The 20589-nt window shown below is 40.0% G+C and overlaps 1 protein-coding gene across 2 annotated transcripts; it reads right to left on the bottom strand.

The window, feature by feature from the left end:
• Positions 1-264: 264 nt before the first annotated feature.
• On the bottom strand, positions 265-20425 carry COCH (cochlin). Of its 2 annotated transcripts, none has more exons than XM_056492907.1 (11): positions 20175-20425; positions 20051-20095; positions 14396-14552; positions 9863-9996; positions 8625-8687; positions 7733-7777; positions 7497-7644; positions 6484-6587; positions 4918-5144; positions 2720-3236; positions 265-2078 (listed from the first exon to the last, which is right to left on the bottom strand). In XM_056492907.1, exons 1-11 carry the CDS (start codon positions 20197-20199, stop codon positions 1903-1905), a joined length of 1641 nt encoding a protein of 546 aa, XP_056348882.1. In that variant the 5' UTR covers positions 20200-20425; the 3' UTR covers positions 265-1902. The 2 variants fall into 2 exon arrangements, with proteins under 2 accessions (XP_056348882.1, XP_056348881.1); XM_056492906.1 differs by having other exon boundaries at positions 8625-8690; positions 20175-20418.
• Between the last annotated feature and the right edge of the window lie 164 nt (positions 20426-20589).

Raw genomic sequence — 20589 nt, 5'->3', positions numbered from 1 at the left:
GAATTATCTGAGGTAAAGCTGCCTATTTCTTGCAATAGTACAAGCAAAGTAGGAGGGAAAATGTGGTTCTATCAGCCAGCACACTATTTATATTCAGATGATTTAACTAGCATCATACCTAATATGAACAATGACTACAACTTTGATATTGACTCATTCAAATTAAAACATTTGTAAAAATAATACCCTTATTATTATTTGGAATTTAAGATAAAACAGTTGGGAAGTATCACATACAACTTACTCAAGCCATACTATATGAGGTTCATCATAAAAAGACTTCTGTGTTATGAGATCTTAAAACAGATAGCAGCAGTCCCAGTTTTCTTGCAATATGTATTTCTATAAAAAGTTTATAAACTAAATTAATTAAATTTTTGCACAAAGTTGATACAGCATATGAATTTATACAGCAAAAGCTTAATACTCTTATCTATAAACATGTAACAAAATTAGGGATAACAATTACTAGAAAAATACAAGGCATCTTTGCCATTTATGTTTAGAGTAATATATAGCCAGTTATAAGTTATTAAAAAGTGCACAGCAAAAGCCCAATGAATACAATCCCTTCTGTGCCACTCCATAACTACTAGAAATTTTACAATCAATAGTGGGAGAGAGAAAAAAGGGAAACCCCAGACTGATAGGGAAAGTGCTGTTTTGTTTTCTACTCTACATTTTATTTGCAACCCCCCTTTATTTTTTAAAGAATATTTGGAGTATGTTATTCACACCAGGACTTTGGAATAACTTGGTGAATATCACATTCTTTTAACCACATGTGTGTGCACATGAATATATCAACATTACTAGGTATGTAATCAAATGAAACCCTTTTTCAATAAAACTATTCTTTCATCTTCAGGAAAACCTCACACATCTATAAAGATGTTTTTACTCCCATTATGAAGTTGTTATTCTGTGAACTACTAAATCCCACTTAATGGGTCTGTCTACTCTCTTCTTTTCTGACCATGTAATCTGATATAAATCTATTAGGTTTAGACATACCTCTGGACTTATATTTGAATGCTTTCAGTTCCCACTGTGTGGTCTAATTTAATCTCTTGGCCCACAATTCCTGTCTCTAACAGTCTGGCCAATAACAACTTTGTCAAATCAAGAAAGTACAAAGCAGCAGACAGGAAATATCCGGTTGTCAGTTATACTTGGAATATCACTGTTAACTTCAGTGGTGCAGAAAGCAGCAGTAGTAGCTAATACGTTAGAATCCAGATCCTCAAAGAACTTTAAAATCCTGTGCCAAAAGAACCAACCAAATAGATCCACAGAAATCTGTGGGTAGAAGTTAGATGAGTTTTGATGTAAAATTTGCCAACCAGATCCAGCAAAACTCCAACTAGTAAAAATAGACTCTTTCAGCTACAATCTGTCATATCTTTTCCTAAGCTGCCTGGAAATAATGGATGTTGCACAACAGGAGAGCTGAAAGTACTTTGTGTTGTGAGCAGAACACTTTGAAAAGATTCACAACTGTAAGCTACAGAAAGCTTATAGAAGATAGTACCTTGTATTTAAAGTAATATTATTTTTAAATCATAAGAAGGTATCTAGCAAATAGCAGAAAAAGTGTCAGAGCTGTATTACTTCCTCTGAGTATCTGCTATTCTCAAGTGCATGATATGCAAAGCTTTAAATTTTGGGATGCAATATGCTTGCTGAAAATATTAACTGTTGGCCAAATTCTGCATTTCAGTATCAGGTACAACTTCTAACAAGCTCACAAGAATCTTTGATTACAGAAACAAAAAGTAGCCCTTCTTCTTCCTCTGTATTATGATAGCTTATATAAGAATAAAACATCTGTACTTTAGAGGGACCATTCCAATTTCTTGATTTTTAGCTGCAAATAGGAATAGTGAACAGAAGATATTTTTTTTATTGTTTAGACTCCAAAAAATCTCTACAGATGCCTCTAATAATATCAGGAACCATCTGCTCCAGTCCTGTGAATTCCCTGGTGAAGAAAGTATGAGATTCTCTTGGTTCAGAAGCCATGTCTTTCAGATCATCCAGAGGTGCCCAGGCAACACCAACAGAGAAGATGGTTATTCCTACAAAAAGGAAACAAAAAAGAGACCATTATGCCTATTAGATACAAGGGAACCAGCCACTTCTACATTAATGAATCAATGTGGATTTGAAAAGCATGTTTCAACACCTGCAGTATTTCAGATAATTAGATTTTGCCACTAAATACCCGGAATTAGATTTTTCTCAGGAAAAATCCTGAAGAAAATACGAGGTATCATAAGAGCTAATGTCTGAGGACTATTGTAGCAGTTACAGTGTCAGTCAAAACACAAGTAACACTGTAAAATTATTTTGAAAGTAAATTTGTTTCCTTTGTGTATACTTAGTGCCTTTTATATACTTACACTTCAAGTAGCATCAGCTTTTTGGCCACAACTGCTTATTCCCTTCCTAGATGATGATGGAGCTACTTAGTTATTCTTCCTGTACTGTTTAGGGCAATGAGGCTGGGTATATGTTCATCCCTAAGGTGCCATGAGTGAGTCTAGTCATACCTGGCTCTGTAATACTGGTTGCTGGGGTTTTTTCACCCCAATGGAAAATAATTCCTATGGGATTACATTTTGCTGAATCCAAAGCAAGTATGATACTTTGCAAGTGCTAAAATCTTAACATTTGCGCTGAAGCAGAAATGGATGGATTTTCCAAGTACATAATTTACCTGCTTTCTGTGCAGCTGCAGCGGGCCCTCTAACATCATCATAGGACTGCCCGTCAGTCAGAACGACGAGGAAGTTCTTGTTGGGTCCGTCCCTCACTGGCCCGAAGACGTTCCTGGTTGTGAAGGAGATGGCGTCGCCCGTGGCGGTGCCGCCGCTCATGTAGCGGATGCTGCGGACGGCCGAGAGCGCCGCGTCCTTGCTGAGGTGGTCTGTGAAGCCGAACTCGGTTCTCTGGTCGTAGGTGAACTGCACGGCCGCCACCTTGGAGCCGATGTCGGAGATCTCAAAGGCTTTGGCCACGTTGCCGACGAACTCCAGCACCAGGCGGAAGTTGCTCTCCCCCACGCTGCTGGAGCCGTCGATCAGGAAAGCGATGTTGACCGAGTTGTAGCAAGTCTTGCTGCACAACATCTGCTCGTGTGAGCAAAGCTTTTGGACAAGAGGCTTTACGTATTTGGTAGTACCAAACCAGGTGGGCATTTGGTACGAGAAGAAGCCGTTGGTTCGACAGACAGCCTGTTTGAAAACAGAAACAGAACAGTTGAATGCCAGCAGAGCAGTTGGATGGATGATACTCAGACACCCATGATTTTTCTTTCAAAAGCAGGTTAGAAATGAAGCCTCATGGTGGGAGCTTAGGATGGGTTTTTGTGTGCTTGTCTTTAAAGAAATTGAAACATCTGCACTCAAAATCAGTGAAAGCTGTAGTACAGCTTATTTTATCCAGTAACAAAACCAACTCTGCCCCCCAGGCTCTCAAAGTTTTCAAATAATTTAGCTTTATTCTCAAGAAGTGCAACAACTGAAAATTGTAATTTTGTTTTGTGTACGTGAACTAAGTCATGATCCTAAATAGCCAAAGGATTGAAATTTTTGCATGTTTGCTTTTGCACTGAAAACTCTGTGTTTTCCCTTTGAACTTTGAACAAGGGTAAAACTTTGAACTTTGAACAAAGTTCAAAAAACCTTTGGATTTTTAATCTATATTGTGTCACAAACACAGAGAGAATTGGGTAGAAATATAGCTCCAGGTCATTCAGAGTAAGATTTCCTTTTCCCTAGTTTCCATCAGATTCATGTAAAGTACAAGGCAACTGAGAAAGAGGGTTAAATTCAAAATCAGCTCTCCAGCTAATCTGGCTAAGATCAAAATGCAGAAGGGGAGGACCGGCCTCAGCCACTTAATGTCATGTCTTTCTGTGTCTCTACAGGGACAGACAGTGACATTAACAAGGGAAAGAGATGTCCTTAAAAAGAGGAGGGATCTAGATTAGATAGTAGGAGGAAATTCTTTACTGTGAGGATGGTGATGCACTGGGACAGGTAGTGGATGCCTCATCCCAAAAGTGCATCAAGGCCAAGACTGAACTACCTGTTTTTTTGAGAACTAGATGACATTTAAGTTCCTTTCCAACACAAACCAGTCTGTGGTGCTTCTTTGAGTGTGTAAGGGTTGGACCTACCTGCAATGCCTCTGGGGTCAACAGCTAGATAACCTAGGAGAAGCAGAGCTTCATTCTGTTCATGCCATTTCTGCTAAAATTAGACATCTACAATCTCCCTGTGGAAAATGACTGGTTTTCTCACTGCAGAGTAAGTAAAGACCACCTGCTCAGAAAGCTCACATGAGAGTAGGTGATTGGTGTTTGAATTCCTGCTCTAACTCAAAGGAACAAAATCCAAAACTCTGCATTCAAGATCTTGTACACAGTCTTGCTAGGATATGTTTTTCCATATTTTCTGTCCTCTTAGTAGTGAAAGTAAGTAAATAATTATCCACTGAGCAGGTAAGAAATAAGCACCTCTCTGTCTGTCCTTCTGGGAGAGAGAATGTATCATATCAGCATTTTGTTTTGGCACATTCAACCATACCTGAGATAGGGGAATTTCCATGCAATTACAAATTCCAGGAGCTACAATCTGGCCAAGCTTCTAAACTGGGAGGACAATGGTACCTTTGTGTGGCTCTTTTAGCAGGGAAAAATCTCCAGTTTCTTTAACCTTTGTTCTGCTAGTCTTTTAAATCACTTATGAGCAGGGATAATTTCATCAGCTAGTTTGAGAGAATATTTTTATATCTATACATCTATATGAGTTATTATATATACATATATTAGTTCATTACACTTTTACTGTAAAGTAAATTCTCCAGAATGATATCCATGACTGAAAACCAAATAATGACATTCTTTCTTACTTTGTCAACAAAGCCAATGTCTTGTACCATTCCCAGCTCCTCTGTAGTGGGTTTTGCTACAGACACAATGAACACGTTGACTCCAAATTCTCTGGCCACTATGCCAGCTTCTTCTAGATCATCTGAGGGCCAGCCATCCAGAAACACTACAATGATCTTGGGAATCCCCTTCCGGGCTCCATTGTCCAAAGAGAAGAATTTTTGAGCTGTGTACTTCAAAGCTTTCCCTTGTTTTGAACAGAAATAGAACATGAAGAAATAACACATACAGTGATGTTACATTCTGGGATCAGCTTCCCATTTGAAATTGTGCAGATTTATGTTATAATACAGACTAAGCCAGTGTTGCATTGGATTGGTGCCCCAGGAAATTTGATAATAATGAAGCTTGGGCAATCTCTAAGTTAAAAATTAATCACCCCAAATTAATACCCCTCCTCCCCCAAAAAAACCCCACAGATAAAGCTGAGGTAGAATTCCCTGAGATGTTTTTTTGCTCATGGGTCTAGTTTTCTCCTAGGAAGTAGGTACATTAGTACCTACCAAATGGATTGGAAGGAAGAAAGTTCAGGAGGTACCTAAATTTAGCTTGTGAAATGCACTGTCATTAGATACTTCCAATGTCTGGCTGGTTTTGTCTGTGATAATTAACTTCCTTCAGATTGGCTAGTAGGGACTGAGTTTGGGATTTGTGTGGAAAACTGTGTTGAGAATAGAGGGACACTTTTGTTATTGCTGAGCAGCTCTTGCACAGTGCCTTTTCTGCTTCTTGTGCCACCCTGCCAGTGAGAAGGCTGGGGCTGCACAGCCAGGACAGCTGACCCCAACTGAGCACAGGGATATTCCACACCATGTGGTGTCATGCCAGCATACAAAGCTGTGGGAAGAAGAATGAGGTTGAGGGGACACTTGGAGTGTTGGCATGAGCTGCTATGTGAGCCAGAGCCCTGCTTACCTGGGGATGGCTGAACACCTACTCACCCATGGGGCATGGTGAATTAATTCCTTGTTCTGCTGTGCTTTTGTGAGTGGCTTTTGGTTGCCCTAATAAATTGTCTTTTTCTCAATCTACAAATTTTCTTATTTTCCTCTTCCCAGTTCTCCCCCCATCCCATTAGTGAAGTGAGCCAGCAGCTGCATGGGGCTTTGTTGCTGGCTGGGGCTAAACCACACACACAACCACTTGATACTTACTCCTAGTCTAACTCTTTAACCCAACAATAAAAAAACACTAAGCCTTTTATAAATTTGTCTCAAGATATCATTCTGTTACTAGTGAAAAGTCAATTACTGTTGAGATGCAGGAAGCATTTTTACAGGTACAAACACTTGTACTCTAATAAAATGTCTAATGAGCATGCCTAACTTCTAGAAATCAAATGCAGGATATGGCAGTGTTATAGTGGAAAAATCACTGAGCCTCATTAAGGTAAGTGTGACACTTTTTGACCTATATGAATTATAAGAACTTGAAAATTTACACACAAATGCATATACACACATACACATTTATATATAAAAATACATAAAGAAGTAATTTCTGCTTTAGGGGGAATATGAACTCACCTGTGTTGGAATTGCCTCCTCTGAACCCTAATTCCTTTATGGCAAACAAAACTTCTTTTGCAGCAGTAAAGTTTTTCAGATAGAATTCAATTTTTGGATGTTCACTGTGGAAAAATAAAACAGAGTAATAAGGTTCACTTTTCATACTGGCAAGCTAAAACACACTTTTAAATAATTTTGCTCTTGATAATATATTCTTCTCTGGATTTTAATACTAAAATGTAAGTATGCTCCTTGCTTAGTAAATCTCACAATCCTTAGCAAGATGAATTATCCACCTGAATGGGTAAATTAAGGACAGCCTGATTCTCATGCTTATCAAACTGAAAACATTAGGTTGAAAATAAAGAAAAAAAAAGAATATGCCAGACATTAAACTAAAATGCATCTGTGTAATTAAAGATTGGCAGGTTTTCTACAATTTGTATGAAAACTATCTTCCTTATAAAGAATTCCTGTGAAATGTGGTTTGAGTTTTTTGATTTGAGAAGTTCAAGGTATGCTAGCTACTGACTAAGAAATTAAAGACTTTAGGTAATTTGTGTCCAGATTTAATTTTTAATTTACAGTAGAAAGCACAAACAAGTGACCAGTTACAATTTGAAAAATATCAGCTGTAATGTTTTATCAGTTGGTAAGAAGAGATTATTGTTTTGTACATGTACATAGCCATTAGGGACTACTATCTCTCTACAGCTTCTAGAAACTGGCATCTCCCTTTTGCAGGGTGTTTCCTGCTGTTCTAGTAAGATGAGAAGCAAAGCTGCAGCAGAGGGGCTGTGAAAAGTCCAAATACCAAATATCAGAGACAGAAGATGTTCAAATTTGTTATGTCCTTTCACATGCACATCTCAGTACAGCACAGAGCAAACAGCACTACAGCTCAAGAGCTTATTTCCCTTGCTATTCATCAGCCATTATTGAGTGATATTGTTCTGCAAAATGAGAAGTGATATGTTAATTGATTTATCATATCAATTACTCCATTACATTTTGTGTAGATCTGTTCTTACCTGGCCTGTACGACTCCAACATGAGGCCCTTCAGTTCCAATTCCCAACATTACAGCTACTTTTCCAACAAAGTTTTTCTGCAGGTTAAACCTGCGCTGGCCAATGTTGTAGCTTCCATCAATGAGAAATGCAATATCAGCTTTGCAGTCTGTGAACATCCAAAATAATTAGACTTACTAACACCAAAAAAATGTTAGGATTCTGCTTTGAAAAATGTTACATCTGTGTGTTCTTACCTTTGTTTCCAGCCTTTTTATCAACAGTCTTCTTAGGTCTTTTGCCTTTGGTGAAAAACCAGCATGGATTATTTAAGAACAAGAAGATGAATGGACTGAAGTAAACCAGAAAAATCTCTGATTCCAAAAATTACAGTGCAATTTGTCTGCAGTAGGAACTGTCAAACAGTTTAATAATTAAACTTGTGCAACAACTTGTGCTTTACTCCTTGGAGAATATTCTTTTTCAAATGAAACAGCCTAACCTTCCTTTCTACACCTGTCTGACTGATTACTGGGCTGTACAAAGCTGGGTGGATTTCTGTACCTCACCTTTCCAAGTGCTTCTGTTTCCCAGCAACCCTGCTGTACAATGGAATTTTAATGGCTTGGAAGCAAACCACGACTTAAACTGTAAGCCAGGTGGTCTATTGACAAACAACATCCAAGTCCAGTATTTATATAGCCTTCATAAAAAGGGTTTAATGCAGCAGTTTCTGTAGTGAAATTCACATAACAACTAAATTTCTGCTACGCATGTCCTGACAGCACTCAGCTGTTCAGTAGTTCTGTAAGAAGGAATGTGTTAACTGTGTCGCCTCCATCAACTAAAAAGAATGAACATCACATGAGCTCATTAAATCTTACCTTCCTTTGTTTTATCTGTATTACTTTTCAAAAACCATTCAATTTTTTAAAAATTTGCATAATCATCAGTGAGATCAGAACCAATCTCCGAGACTACGTAAGATTCCTCTTTTTTCCTGGTGAAAGATGCTCTGCAAAACCAGATACTGCATCTGTTCCCTTCTTTGAAAATAACTGAGTCTGATGAAAGGTGTTCCTTTAGGCAGGGTCTCACCCTGCAGTGCCTCACATCCCAAGGGGCTTCCCTTGCAGGCAGATCCCGTACCTGTAGAAGGACGCGCTGTCGACACCGACCGTCCCACTGCTTCAAGTGCTGTGTCCTTGGCACCTGCTAAAATAAGAACACTTTTACTGGATTTTAGTGCATTCAGATGAAGTTGCAAATGCTTGAAGAATTACTGTACTTGCAATAACCTTGCTTTGTCATCTGCCATTAGCTACTCTGGGAGCAGGATACGAGCCTAAACAAACCTTTGGTGTAATCTGGTATTGCAGTCCTTGTTTTACAGGTAATTAATTTCTGCATTTGAAACAACAGTAGCTGATGGGTAATTACAGCATGTATATCTGATGAGAGGTTTTCAGCTGTAGTAACCATTATTTCTAGCAGGTAAAGAGATCTGGAGAATGGATTTCACCTTCACCCTCACCAAGTGCACCTGTAAGTCCAGGTTCTTAGCTAGCAACTTGCCATGGGCACTATACAAGGAGTATCTTAGTAGCTTAGAGACAGTAGCTAAATTTTAGCTGTGTAAACAGTAAGAACACATTACACAGATCTGCTTCACAAACTTTCTATACCAGCAAACACATACTTTAATATATTTGAGACCACAACAACATATACATATACAATATGTTTCTGCATATGATTTCATCCAGGCAGTTTAGCCTCACCTGAGTGGCAAAGCATGAATTAAATAATTAATAATTAACAACTACCTCAACAATGGGGACAAAAACTTCTGGACAAAACCACTACAGTGCACTTTAGCTTAATGACCACATCACATGTAAGCTGATGTTATTACCATTTTTGGAGGGTCACTTTTCTCTTTGCATGGACCCCTGCACAACATATTTGAAGGGCCTGACAAAGTGCTGTTGCCTGCACAAATGCAGGCAGAGGGAGAAAAGGGATAAAATTAAATGTCTGGATGTGGCAGGAAGACTGGACTGCAATGGCAGGACTGAAGCATTGACTCTGATCAGCTAAAGCTGTCATGGAACTGTCAGCTGCCTCCTATCATGTCATTATATTCCAAATAACTGATCCATTTTTATGAATCAGTTTCTGTTACAGACTAGCTTATCTAGCTGCAATAGTTTTTCTTTAGGTAATTGAGGAAAAATGAAGTTAATGAATTAGAAGTGAAAACTTCTGTTGCTAGACCTCAGATAACAATCACTTTCTTTATACATACAGAAGCACTGAGGAAGTGTCCTACAGCTCTGCCAGAACTTCAAATATAGTAAGGAAAGCAGTAAGTGTGATCCACCTACCAGTCACTGAGAAAGATGAAGCCCATCTAGAGAGCACCTGAGACTGGATCCCATTGGCATTTACAGCAGGGTAGTTTTCCTGTCCTGGGAGAGTCTGTACCCTTACAGCTCCTCCTGTGTTGGTAATCACCCCGCTAAGATTCAAACAGAGTTGGTATAGATCAGACATTTCAGTCACATGAAATTGCAATACAGGTAATACCATCATTAAAATGTCAGCAGCCTTCTCAAAAAGATGCAATAGAAGCAGGAAGTTGTGTTCAAGCTAGAACAATCTGTAAGTTTTGAAAAGACTTTAGAAGAAACTATTCTACTGACCATCACACAGATTTATTTTAAAAATAAAGGTGAAGAAAGCCTAAAATTCTGGCATTTAGATTAATGCAGAAGCAGATGCTTCAGACCATATCAATACCTAAGTGACAATAAGAAGCATCAGAACTGTCAGATCTCGTTATGTGCTACTGAAAGAATAGTTATTATTTTTAGAGGCTAAAAGTCAAAGTTGAATTTCTCTAAGAGGGAGAAAAACTTGATTGTAGTCCATGGGCAGATGCAGTTCTGTGGGAGACAAGCAATCACTTCATGACTGTTTACTAAGCACAGCAATGTATGCCTTGGTGTTTACTTTTTGACTCTGTTTGGCTTCCTGCTTGAAAAGACAACCTGTCCCAATCTGATTTAACATATTGTGAAAGTAGAATAAACAAGACCAGAGTTTAGAAAACTTTACTTATGTTTCTGATAATATGAGATCTGGATATCGTGGCAAAGGCAACTTCCACATAAAATTCTATGTGGATTGCTGTTAAAAGACATTCATTCTTCATTGATGAGACAATCTCATCAGTTTTGCCTGGGATGTTTCTTCAGCTAAGTCTACTCAGAATGCATGTTCATATATGATGAACAAATATGTATTGCCAATCTGCCTTTGTGTTCTGAACCAGACTGGCAAATTCTCCCCCTTTATGATTGACTTTTAAAGCAAAATTTATCCTGTGGGTCTGCAATAGTTTTTAAAGAAAGAGTGAAGAAGTGCCTATGCATTCTTCAGAATGACTTATGTCACTGCAACCTGCTTTGCTTTTCACTGCTGTGCTTTGCTTCTGTGTGACTTGCCATGGTTGTTTTGATTAAACTGGAACTCAGCAGATTTTCCAGGAACAGCTTTCACTTTCCTACTCATTATGTTACATGCTACTGCCAGTGCTGCTTAACAGGGACCTTATCTAAAAGCTGTCAGTCCATTCTCTTGCCTAGCTTGTTAATAACCACCTGCAATTTATACCTAAATGGTATTTTTCACTCAAAAATGGACACAAACAGAAAAGCAGATACACAAGGCAGTAATCCAGTGCCTCACTGCACCACAGCTCATGAAAAAAAGTGTACCAGCCAGAAAGCAGAAAGGTCTTATAAGATACAGGAATTGCAGCTAAAACATACTTTAAAATCTGAACTGAATTGAGGTAAATCACCAGATTAAATGGAAGCTTTTTAATATCTCCATGCACTTCTCATTGTGCAAGAACTGTTTATTTTTACTCTTGGAGAAGAGATACAGGGTGTTGCTGAATTTTGAATGAATTTTTCAAGGAGTCTACACATCAAAACTGAATGTGCCTAGACCACAGAGAGTCTTCTGGCCATGGGAGGTGAGTCTTAGAGATGTAACTGCAGACAGTTTACCCTCAGGGACTTTAGCTAAAACAACTGAATTGCCTGAATTCCCAACTTTCCATCTGCAAACTCCTTCCAAATAATCAGCCTATCTCCTCCATCTCCAAACTGTCTCCTGCCTGATTGCCATCAATCACCAATACAGAGCTGCTCAGGATTTCGTGCCAGCATCCTCTGGACCCCTAAGCTGTGCCCTTTCTTTCCTTTTCTGCACCCCTACTGCTCTTGGCAGGAAAGAACTTCAGCAGCAGAAGCAGGCACAATACCAAAATTTCCCAGGGATCTACAGCTGCTCAGAAATCCCTTTTGGCCAGACAACCTTTTTGTCAATATTCTTCTAGCAAACACTGGGGCAGCTCAGGTGCCCTTTGTGGCCAGCTCAGTAATACCATGACACGCTTTTGTTAGACTTTAGTTCTGGAACCCCAATGCTTAATGGGGACTGGTTTCACCCTCTGACAAGTTAGGAAGGTTATGAAAAAACTTACATGCCTATTTAACATCTAAAGACTACCACACTGGGCTAGGTCTCCATTTAGTGGAATTGGCACTAGAATAGAACTGCACAAGCTGAGAACCTAGTCCTTCATTTGACCTTCTGATTATTAATCCAATTAATCACTCAGTGGTAGATTTAACTCAGTTCTTCATTCCTACATACTGTCAGCCTGGTAGGAGGTTCTCTATTCCTCCCTCAACAAATAAATCTTTTATCCTTCTGCCCAGAAAAAGAATAATATTAAATAAATATTTTGTTTCCTGAGAGTGATTACACGTATAATGAGAGAAAAAGCCAAATATAACAAGCTAAAACAGGCAGAAAGATTATCCATCTGTAGTACACAGAATTAATTTGTAGCTGAATTCTGCTAAATTATTTTCATGTATTACATAGCACTTTCATGCACTAATACCTGCTTCACAGTAGTGGAACTACTCATAGGACTAAGCAGTATTTGATTTATATAAAATTAAGGATTCCAGCCTCAATATAGACCCAGCATACAAACTGAAGTGTATGTGGAAGGGGGAAGAGACCCATGCCCACACAACCATTTTCAATTAAAAAAACTAAAGGAGTCCTGCTCCCACAACTGGTGTTTCCTGAAATGCTGGGTGGTTGTCTGACACATGGTAGGTGACACAGGGTGACTGCTAGATGCAGGGTTTACAAAAAGGCTTGCCCATTTCACAAGGAGTATAATTTATATTGACCCTTACTATGGAAAACTAAGATTTTTCTATAGTCTCCTGTTTCTGGGCTGGAGAGCAGTAGTATGCATAGTTTCTAAGGTACAGACTTCAGTGCAGAGCTAAGTGATATATCACAAAATAAACCTTGTGCTTTATTATCTAGGAGAAGACTATGCAAATCATGGAAAGAAATATGCATCTGCCATTTCCTGTACCCTTTCCTTTGGCAGAAGTATTTCCCAGCTGTGACAGAACTGAGCCCCAGCAGCTTTCGTGGTGGGACTCTTTTGAAATCTCTTTAGAAAAAGGTCTTGAAAGCAAGAGCTATTTTCTCTTTAAAGACATCTTTGGCAACAAATGGAATGCTAAAATAAATGGAATGTTAAAATAAATGGCTACATCACTAAATGCAAACATTGCCTCAGGAAAAAAAAAAAAAAGACAATGGAAAGAAAACTTGGTTTTCCTCAGATTAAAAAAAAAAAAAAAAAACCACAAAAAAACAATTAAAAAAGCAAATTCAAAGTAACTACCTGCATTTGATCTAGACATTCTTTTGCAAACTTTTTTTATATACCTTAACTAGGAGGAGTGAAGAACTGAAGTGTAATTTTTTTTTAAACACCCATGAAGACTCTTAAAACACACTAAATGGAGACTTTGATTCTTTTTACAGAAGCCTGTCTAACAAAATACACATGGAAACGTGTATGAGACAAACTCTTCGGCTTCAAAAACAAATAGAAACAGACCCCCATAAATCCTCCCAAGTTCCTTCTAACTCCTCCTATGGTACCTTAGCCCTTAGATTCTTTTGCAGTATTTGGCAAACTCCAGGGTTTCTATTCAAAACCCTTCCTTAGGTCAATTTTTAAAAAATAATTTTGGTTTACTTAGGAGTTTAAATACAAGTACAAGTAGCCCAGATTTTAGAAGTCCCGTAAAAAAGTTATAAAATTTTAAATGACACTTTAAATAAGATTCTAGATAGTAATGACAGCCTGCCAGATTTTATTTAAAATGCTTGGCATAGTTTTTTATGGCATTTAAAGTGTCAAGCAATGAATACTAATTCAAAGTTTTATTTTCCTCTTCTAGCCATTTATATTTCTGCAAAATTTTAAGTTTATAGTTGTGTGTACTTTAACATAAAAATTACTCTGATAGCTGCAGCATCACACCAATATATTCTGAAAGAGCTTTCTTCTGTTGCTTGATGCTAAAAAGAATTTGAAACCACTTTTCCTCCATTTCTTTTAAACAGTTTGTTTGATGCAAGCTTTTAATAATGTCAGAAAGTGAATCTGCTTTTATTCTTCAATTAGTTACTGTTTATACTGCATCCTTCCATAACTGCTAGTGGTACCAGTGATTTTACAGTGAAAGTCCATCTGTGGACAATGCTGGGCCATTTCAGAGAAAGTTTAAGTGGTTTTCAGGAACACTCAAACACAACTCAAATAACTTGCAAGCTGCACAGACATTCCTTTTTTTTTTTGTTGTTTTCTCTTCTCCCAGTGACATTCTTATTGAGTTTATAGGACCCAAAGTCCAGGGAGATTTTTACTATGATGGCATCAGAAGGCTGAGATTTGTAAGTGTGGCAAAGGCTACATAAACTCACTTAGCACAGGGATTAGCAATGATCTGACTTACCTGTGGATGGCAGCTCCACAGACACTTGAAAGAGAGGCATAAACTCCATCCCCAAAGACATAAAACTGCCACAGAGGACAGTTAGCTGGGCAAAGGACATCTTCTGTTCCCTTTCTGAGGTCAAGTCCTCTTGTAAAGCATGTGATAGCAGTAGAAGCTAAAGAGAAAAGAAGAACTTTTGACCTGAAAACCTTAAGGGTTTCGTTTTTTTCATGCCTCCACAGTTTCCAAGTTTAAAGCAATATATCTGAATTTGAAATCAGGTACAATGCCTACAAAAATGTCTTTGGAGCTTACAAATGTACAGTTATGACAAGCAAGCACTCAGTTCAAAATTACTTATGGGAAAAAAGTGGCAGAAAAAACCCCCATGAACAAACAACATTAAAATAATATCCAAGGGACATTACACAAGGAAAAGCAATTCACATCTGTAAATTTACTGCAGAGACAGAAAGGCAAGGAGAAGGTAGTCTTTGAGGGCTGATGGACTACAGATGCAGGTGGTACTTTCCAAGGAAGAAATTAAATCTGACATCCCCACAGAAATCTCCAGGTATAAGACATCTATGAGTCATTTGGGAAATTCTGAATCTTCTCTCCAGTAGCATCCATGAAGTAAGATGACAGCAGCCTCTTGTAACCATTTCCCTTAGCCTCTTGCAATAAATCCTACTAAGGCCAGTGTTAAAAAAAAAAAAAAAAAAAAAAAAAACAACAAAAAGGGACACCCATCTCCTTGCTCCAGTAATACAGTAACATCTAGAACATTGGTATCAATTCATTACAGTGAAGTTTACATCATTATCATTATGCAGAGGACTGTCAGATTCATACAGTGGTACAAAAGTTATTTATTCAGCTGAGGCACATGCATTTTTTATGTAGAACTCTGCCATTTTTCAGAAGTTGCTCTCCAGGTTGTCATCATTAAGCTTTCACTGTGCTTGCCTGCATGCAATGAAGGTATGCAGACAGATTAACATCAGTACACAATTTGGCTTGGCAAACTGATGCTTTTTCTTTTGAAAACATAGAGGTCTTTATCTTGCATGGTACTACCATCCTTATACTACACAAGGTAGCACAATCCCCTGGTCTGTTGAACAGAAAATTAGAGGTTTGTCTCAGATCACTATCAATTCAGCAGCACAAGTCCAACCCATGCCTGGCTGTTTATTCTGAACTTCCTAAGGCACATCTTGTCCCACCTGGAAGGTCCAAGAACCTTTTCTACCTTTGCACAGTGTTAAGATGAAAGCTGGCAGAGGATGGCCAAGGTACCAGTGCATGCACCACAGCACTATATGCCAAGGACTGTATGTTTCAGGGATCAGTGATCTCTCACCTGCTTTTCTGCTCACTATTTTCATTCTTACTCTGGGCTGTTTCCTGACCCCAATATATGCAGCTTATAAATGAAAGCACTTGGAGCATATGCTTCTTCATCAGGGGATGGAAAAGATGATACCTCCAGCTAATCTCACTGACTTTAGAGCTGAAAAGCAGAACAGTTGCAGCCAGAAATGCAGAGAGAAGCAAGTTTGTTCATTCTGGCAGTGCAAATTGAGCACACACATTCACCAGTTATGCATGTAGCTTTACTCTTAACTATATACAATAGTCATTAATGCTATGCTGAAATGATGTTGAACTACCTAATCCCATCTTCCTGAAAAATCCTTGCTGCGATTTGTCAGCACAAATATAGGACTTGAATATGCTGAATCTGCCTATATAGTCCAGAGTAAGAAGAAAGCTTTTCCATTCTTAAGATATTAGAAGTTGTCTACCTAGCAAGAACTAAAGTGATTTAATCTGATTCTCAAGTATTCTAAGAAATAAAAAAGTTTCCTTTATGACTTAGCCTTACCTACTCACATCCTAGCCATGCTTAGTCTTATTTAATTGCCTTAAAAACAAAAGATGGAAAAAGCAAACAGAATCAGTGCTTATACCTAGAAGCTCCATATTTTCATTGTCAAAAGTGATATGTTATTGGTATGCTAAAAGAAGCTGATTTGCTTTGCTGTTTGAGTCCCCTAATCTTTTCATGGAAGTTCTACAAGTGTGTTTGCTAATTACTGGGCACTGAACAAGTAGTATCCACCAAATGACATCTAGCAAGACCATCAAAATCAAACAGCAGCCTTCCTCAGAGGATTAACTGCAATAAGCACCACTGGTAACCTCTGCTCTCACAGCACTGCTTGTGCCTGCCACCCTGCAACATTTTTCCAGCCTCTGAAAGTGCAATACACCACAGGAAGTTTTAACTCCTGTCATTTCTAATGTAATGTACTTGACTGAATTCCTTGGCTGGCTGTGCATACAAAGACAGTAATTAGACATGTCTAGTTAACAAACCCTGTGTTGCTTGGAGATCAGTATTTCCCTCATCACCAGGTACTTACTAATTACCATCATGTGGCAGGATTTTGCATAGCACAGAAGATGAGGGGAAAAAAAGTCTGTGTTTTCCCTGGCAATCAAAACACAGAAATCCATTGTAGCCCAGGCAGAGGATTTTTCTGTACTGGCAGCCTAAAGACTGCCATGATCCTTGTCTACACGAGAGGCAGGTTTCCAAGGGAAGGGTGCATGTGTGAGCTGAAGAGCAGACATGCTGCAGCTGGGGGATTTAGCAGTATATACCTCTCCTGGATCAGCACTGAGGTAAAAACACACACTTTGAGGTAAATGATGCTGTTAATTAAAAGCAACATTTTCATTTTAGTTTTCTCTGTAGGTAGATACAGTTTTCTCTAAGCCATAACTCTAAAACAGAGAATAACATTAGAAGTGATGGGTAAAGTATCAAAATGAAAGCAAATTTTTTTGTTGGCTACCAAAATTAAGACTTATGATATCAGCTCTGCAGTGGTTTTTGCTCTTCCCTGTTTGTTAATGCATCATCAGCCATGCAACCCATAAAACTTCAATGATTTAGTTGCAAACATGAAAACGTATTAATGAGGTCAGAACACTAGAATATATAAAATTGTTCTTTGACAGCTTACGTACTCCTCATTCTCACAAATTTCATATATGATATTACTATGGAAATTGAAGAAGTGTTTGTTTTTGTTAGTCTGTCCAAGATACTTCAACATGGCAAAAACTGCTATGTTGAATTACATCTATATATAAAGTAACAGATAAAACTCATATGTTTTAATCACTGTAATTGAAGAATGCAAGAGCAGTAGCAGTGGAGGCATTTCTTTCAATACTTATGTGATACCATACTCTACATCCAAGTATTTTTGGAAGAAAAAAATATAAGCTTACAATTTACAGAAAGGATTCAGCTCTAGACTCCTACCCATTCTGGGCTCTGGGGAAGACATGAGACCTATGCTCTGTTACATTCAATTAGACCTTTAGAACCACAATAAAACAACTACCACTCCATCCTGTCACACACACACCCTTCAAGCTTCACAGAAACACACTACATCAGAGAACCCTACAAAAGAGAGGTACAAAGAAAAGAAACTGTAATTCTTCCAGATTTAGGCCATATTTAAAGGGTAGGGATGAATGTCTTCCATCACAGCTGACCTAAAAAAAAAGAAAAAAAAAAGCAGACTCACTTCTCTCTTAAAACAATCATGTTTTCAATCATTCTATCAATTTCTATCTTTTTGGTGCCTCTTCCCATGTACTCTGATTTTGCCATGAATAGCTGCTTCTTATGTCAAGCTATAAAAGTTCTGACTTAATTTTTAGCAGGAGCCACTGCTTTAAGTTATTCTAGGGAAATAAAACCCACGGGTAAAATCTGATATTTTCTAATCTTGAAGCTTCCATACTTTGGGAAAACAGTTCGTTTACGCAAAGAAAAAAAGAAATGTACATTATTACAAAATTAAAAATAGGGCTTCTTACATGAAAAAATAGCTTTATCAGTTGTATTATAGAGAAATACATCTCTATTATGCTTCCTATTCTTCTAGTATTTGGGGAGGGGTGGGGGGGGGGGGTTTGTTGCTTTTTTTGGGTTTTTTTTTTTTGGTTTTTTTGGGTTTTTTTGGGTTTTTTTTTGTTTGTTTTTTTTTTTAATAGAAAGATTTTAGGTCCTTTTTTATTTTGAGGCTTCAAACAAGCCTGCTTTTTCTATCTTATGCAAAGACTATTGATAGTAGGTGGGAGAAAAAGACATACTAGTAAACCTACACTTATTCATGTTTTGGAAAACATGTTCACAGATTGCATACTAATTAATGTATCCATTCCAGTGGGAATATAAAGAAAGTTGTAAGATACTCCAAGATATCTGGAAACATTATGAGCCTAAATAGAGTAGATTCTTGAGGAAATGAATGGTCTTTCATTACTTTGAACAACAGAATTCAGGCATTTTTATAAATGCAAGTTTCTAGTTCAATAAGTGCTGCTGAATTTAGGCTCAAAGTAATGGGAAGAGGAAATCTCTCACAGAAACTGTTCACATTAATGATATTTTAGCTGGTTCCAGATACCTTCAGCTTACAGTGGCTTTTCCAGTCCTGAAGGAAGCATCCCAGAAAATATTCATTTGTTTCCTGCCAGACTGTCAGCACTTTATGTCTAATGTACCTGTAAAATAAAAAAGGGAAAGGAACTGGGGGTTTTCCACTGCTGTGCATTTTTTCCTTTTTTAGCCATAGCACTCCTGTAACAGATAGCTTTTATCAGTTTAGCACAAAAGAATTTTCCAAGTCTTTGATTCAACACAATCAAATCCTGATTCCTAATAACTGTGAAATCATAACAACCATTCAGGAAAGCTTGGGGTCACTCACCTTCTGCAGGCCAGGCCTGCATCTGGAAACATGTTCTTCTGGAGGCTCCTATACTCCTTTGGTGAAAGGTTCCACTGGAAGGCGCAGACAAACTGCTTGTGTCCTTCTGTCACATATTTCTCCAACTGCTTCCCGTGGCTCCTGGTTCCCATGGATTTATTCTGGCTCTAGGAGAGCCTGCTGTCCAGCAGCAAGGATGCAGTCCAACACAGGATGGTAAAACAGACAGTCCCTGCCATACCCTGCTAGGTATCCTAAGCATGTTCTTTTGCTTTCCAGGTCGGAATAATGGCAGGCCGAGTTTAAAATGTTTTTAACCAATTCCATGGTCTAAAATATGCCAGAGATCCTCAAATTGCCAAGCGCTGTACGAGTGCCTTTATAACACGCACAAACACACTCCCACTCACTCTTGCTACCGGCACTGCCCTCGACGGGGACACTTGTCACCACGGCGCTGCTTCAGCCCGTGCCGGGAAGGAGTTTCCACCCCTGTCTGGAAGCGTTCCCAGACCTGCTCCGTGCCCCGGTGCAGCTCCGCACCGCCGGCTCCGCGCACCCCTCCCGGGGCGGTGACCCCGCGGCCCCGTCCGCGCATCCCGGCCGGGAGCATCCCCGGCCGCTCATCCCGGCCGGGAGCATCCCCGTCCGCGCAATCCCGGCCGGGAGCATCCCCGTCCGCGCAATCCCGGCCGGGAGCATCCCCGTCCGCGCAATCCCGGCCGGGAGCATCCCCGTCCGCGCAATCCCGGCCGGGAGCAGCGGCCAGGACGTGAAGGGCCGAGCTGGTACCCGCGGCCAAGCCGGGCAGAGATGCCCCGAGGGGGAAACCCCCCCGGGTGTGGAGGGGGGACAGCGGCCAACTCACCCGAGCTGTCTCTGCCGCGCACCGGGCCGGAGAGCAGGAATGCGCCTGCGAACAGACAGGGAATGGGTCGGGGCGCTGCTCCGCGCCCGCCCCGCCGGCCCCCGCCGCTCCCCGCGGTACCCACCGAGGAGCAGGGCCGAGAGCCACATGGCGGCGGGGCAGAGCCCAGAGCCGAGCCCAGGAGAGCGGCCGAGTCACCGCACCGCGCCCTGCGCGCTGCCCCGCACCTCCGCCGAGCCGCTCAGCCCAGCGCAGCCGCCGCTCCCGCTTTAAACCCCCGGCGGGCGCATGAGCACTGGGCGGGCGGGAGGGAAGGAGGGCGCGGGCACGGGGCTGGGCAGCTCCGCTGGGCCCGGCAGGTGCCGCCCGCCCTCCCCCGCCGCGCCCCCCGCCGCCTCCTTCCGCCGGCAGCGCTTCCCTGGGCACTCGCTGCGGCAATTCTCCTCCGTGCCCGGCAGCGCTTCCCTGGGCACTCGCTGCGGCAATTCTCCTCCCTGCCCGGCAGCGCTTCCCTGGGCGCTCGGAGCAGCAATTCTCCT

The sequence above is a fragment of the Oenanthe melanoleuca genome, chromosome 5 (assembly GCF_029582105.1).
Source record: "Oenanthe melanoleuca isolate GR-GAL-2019-014 chromosome 5, OMel1.0, whole genome shotgun sequence".
In the NCBI taxonomy this organism is placed as follows: Eukaryota; Metazoa; Chordata; class Aves; order Passeriformes; family Muscicapidae; genus Oenanthe; species Oenanthe melanoleuca.
Note: the sequence above shows the minus strand (reverse complement) of the source record. Positions and strands in the feature narration are given on the sequence as shown.

What these genes read in the sequence shown, in the direction of transcription:
- COCH (XM_056492906.1), bottom strand. Translation starts at nt 20,199, where the DNA reads ATGTGGCTCTCGGCCCTGCTCCTCG. An exon ending in GCTCTCGGCCCTGCTCCTCG is followed by an intron (nt 20,096 to 20,174) that starts GTGGGTACCGCG and finishes GTCTGTTCGCAG; the next exon opens with GCGCATTCCTGCTCTCCGGC. An exon ending in GTTGGAGTCGTACAGGCCAG is followed by an intron (nt 6,588 to 7,496) that starts GTAAGAACAGAT and finishes ATTTTTCCACAG; the next exon opens with TGAACATCCAAAAATTGAAT.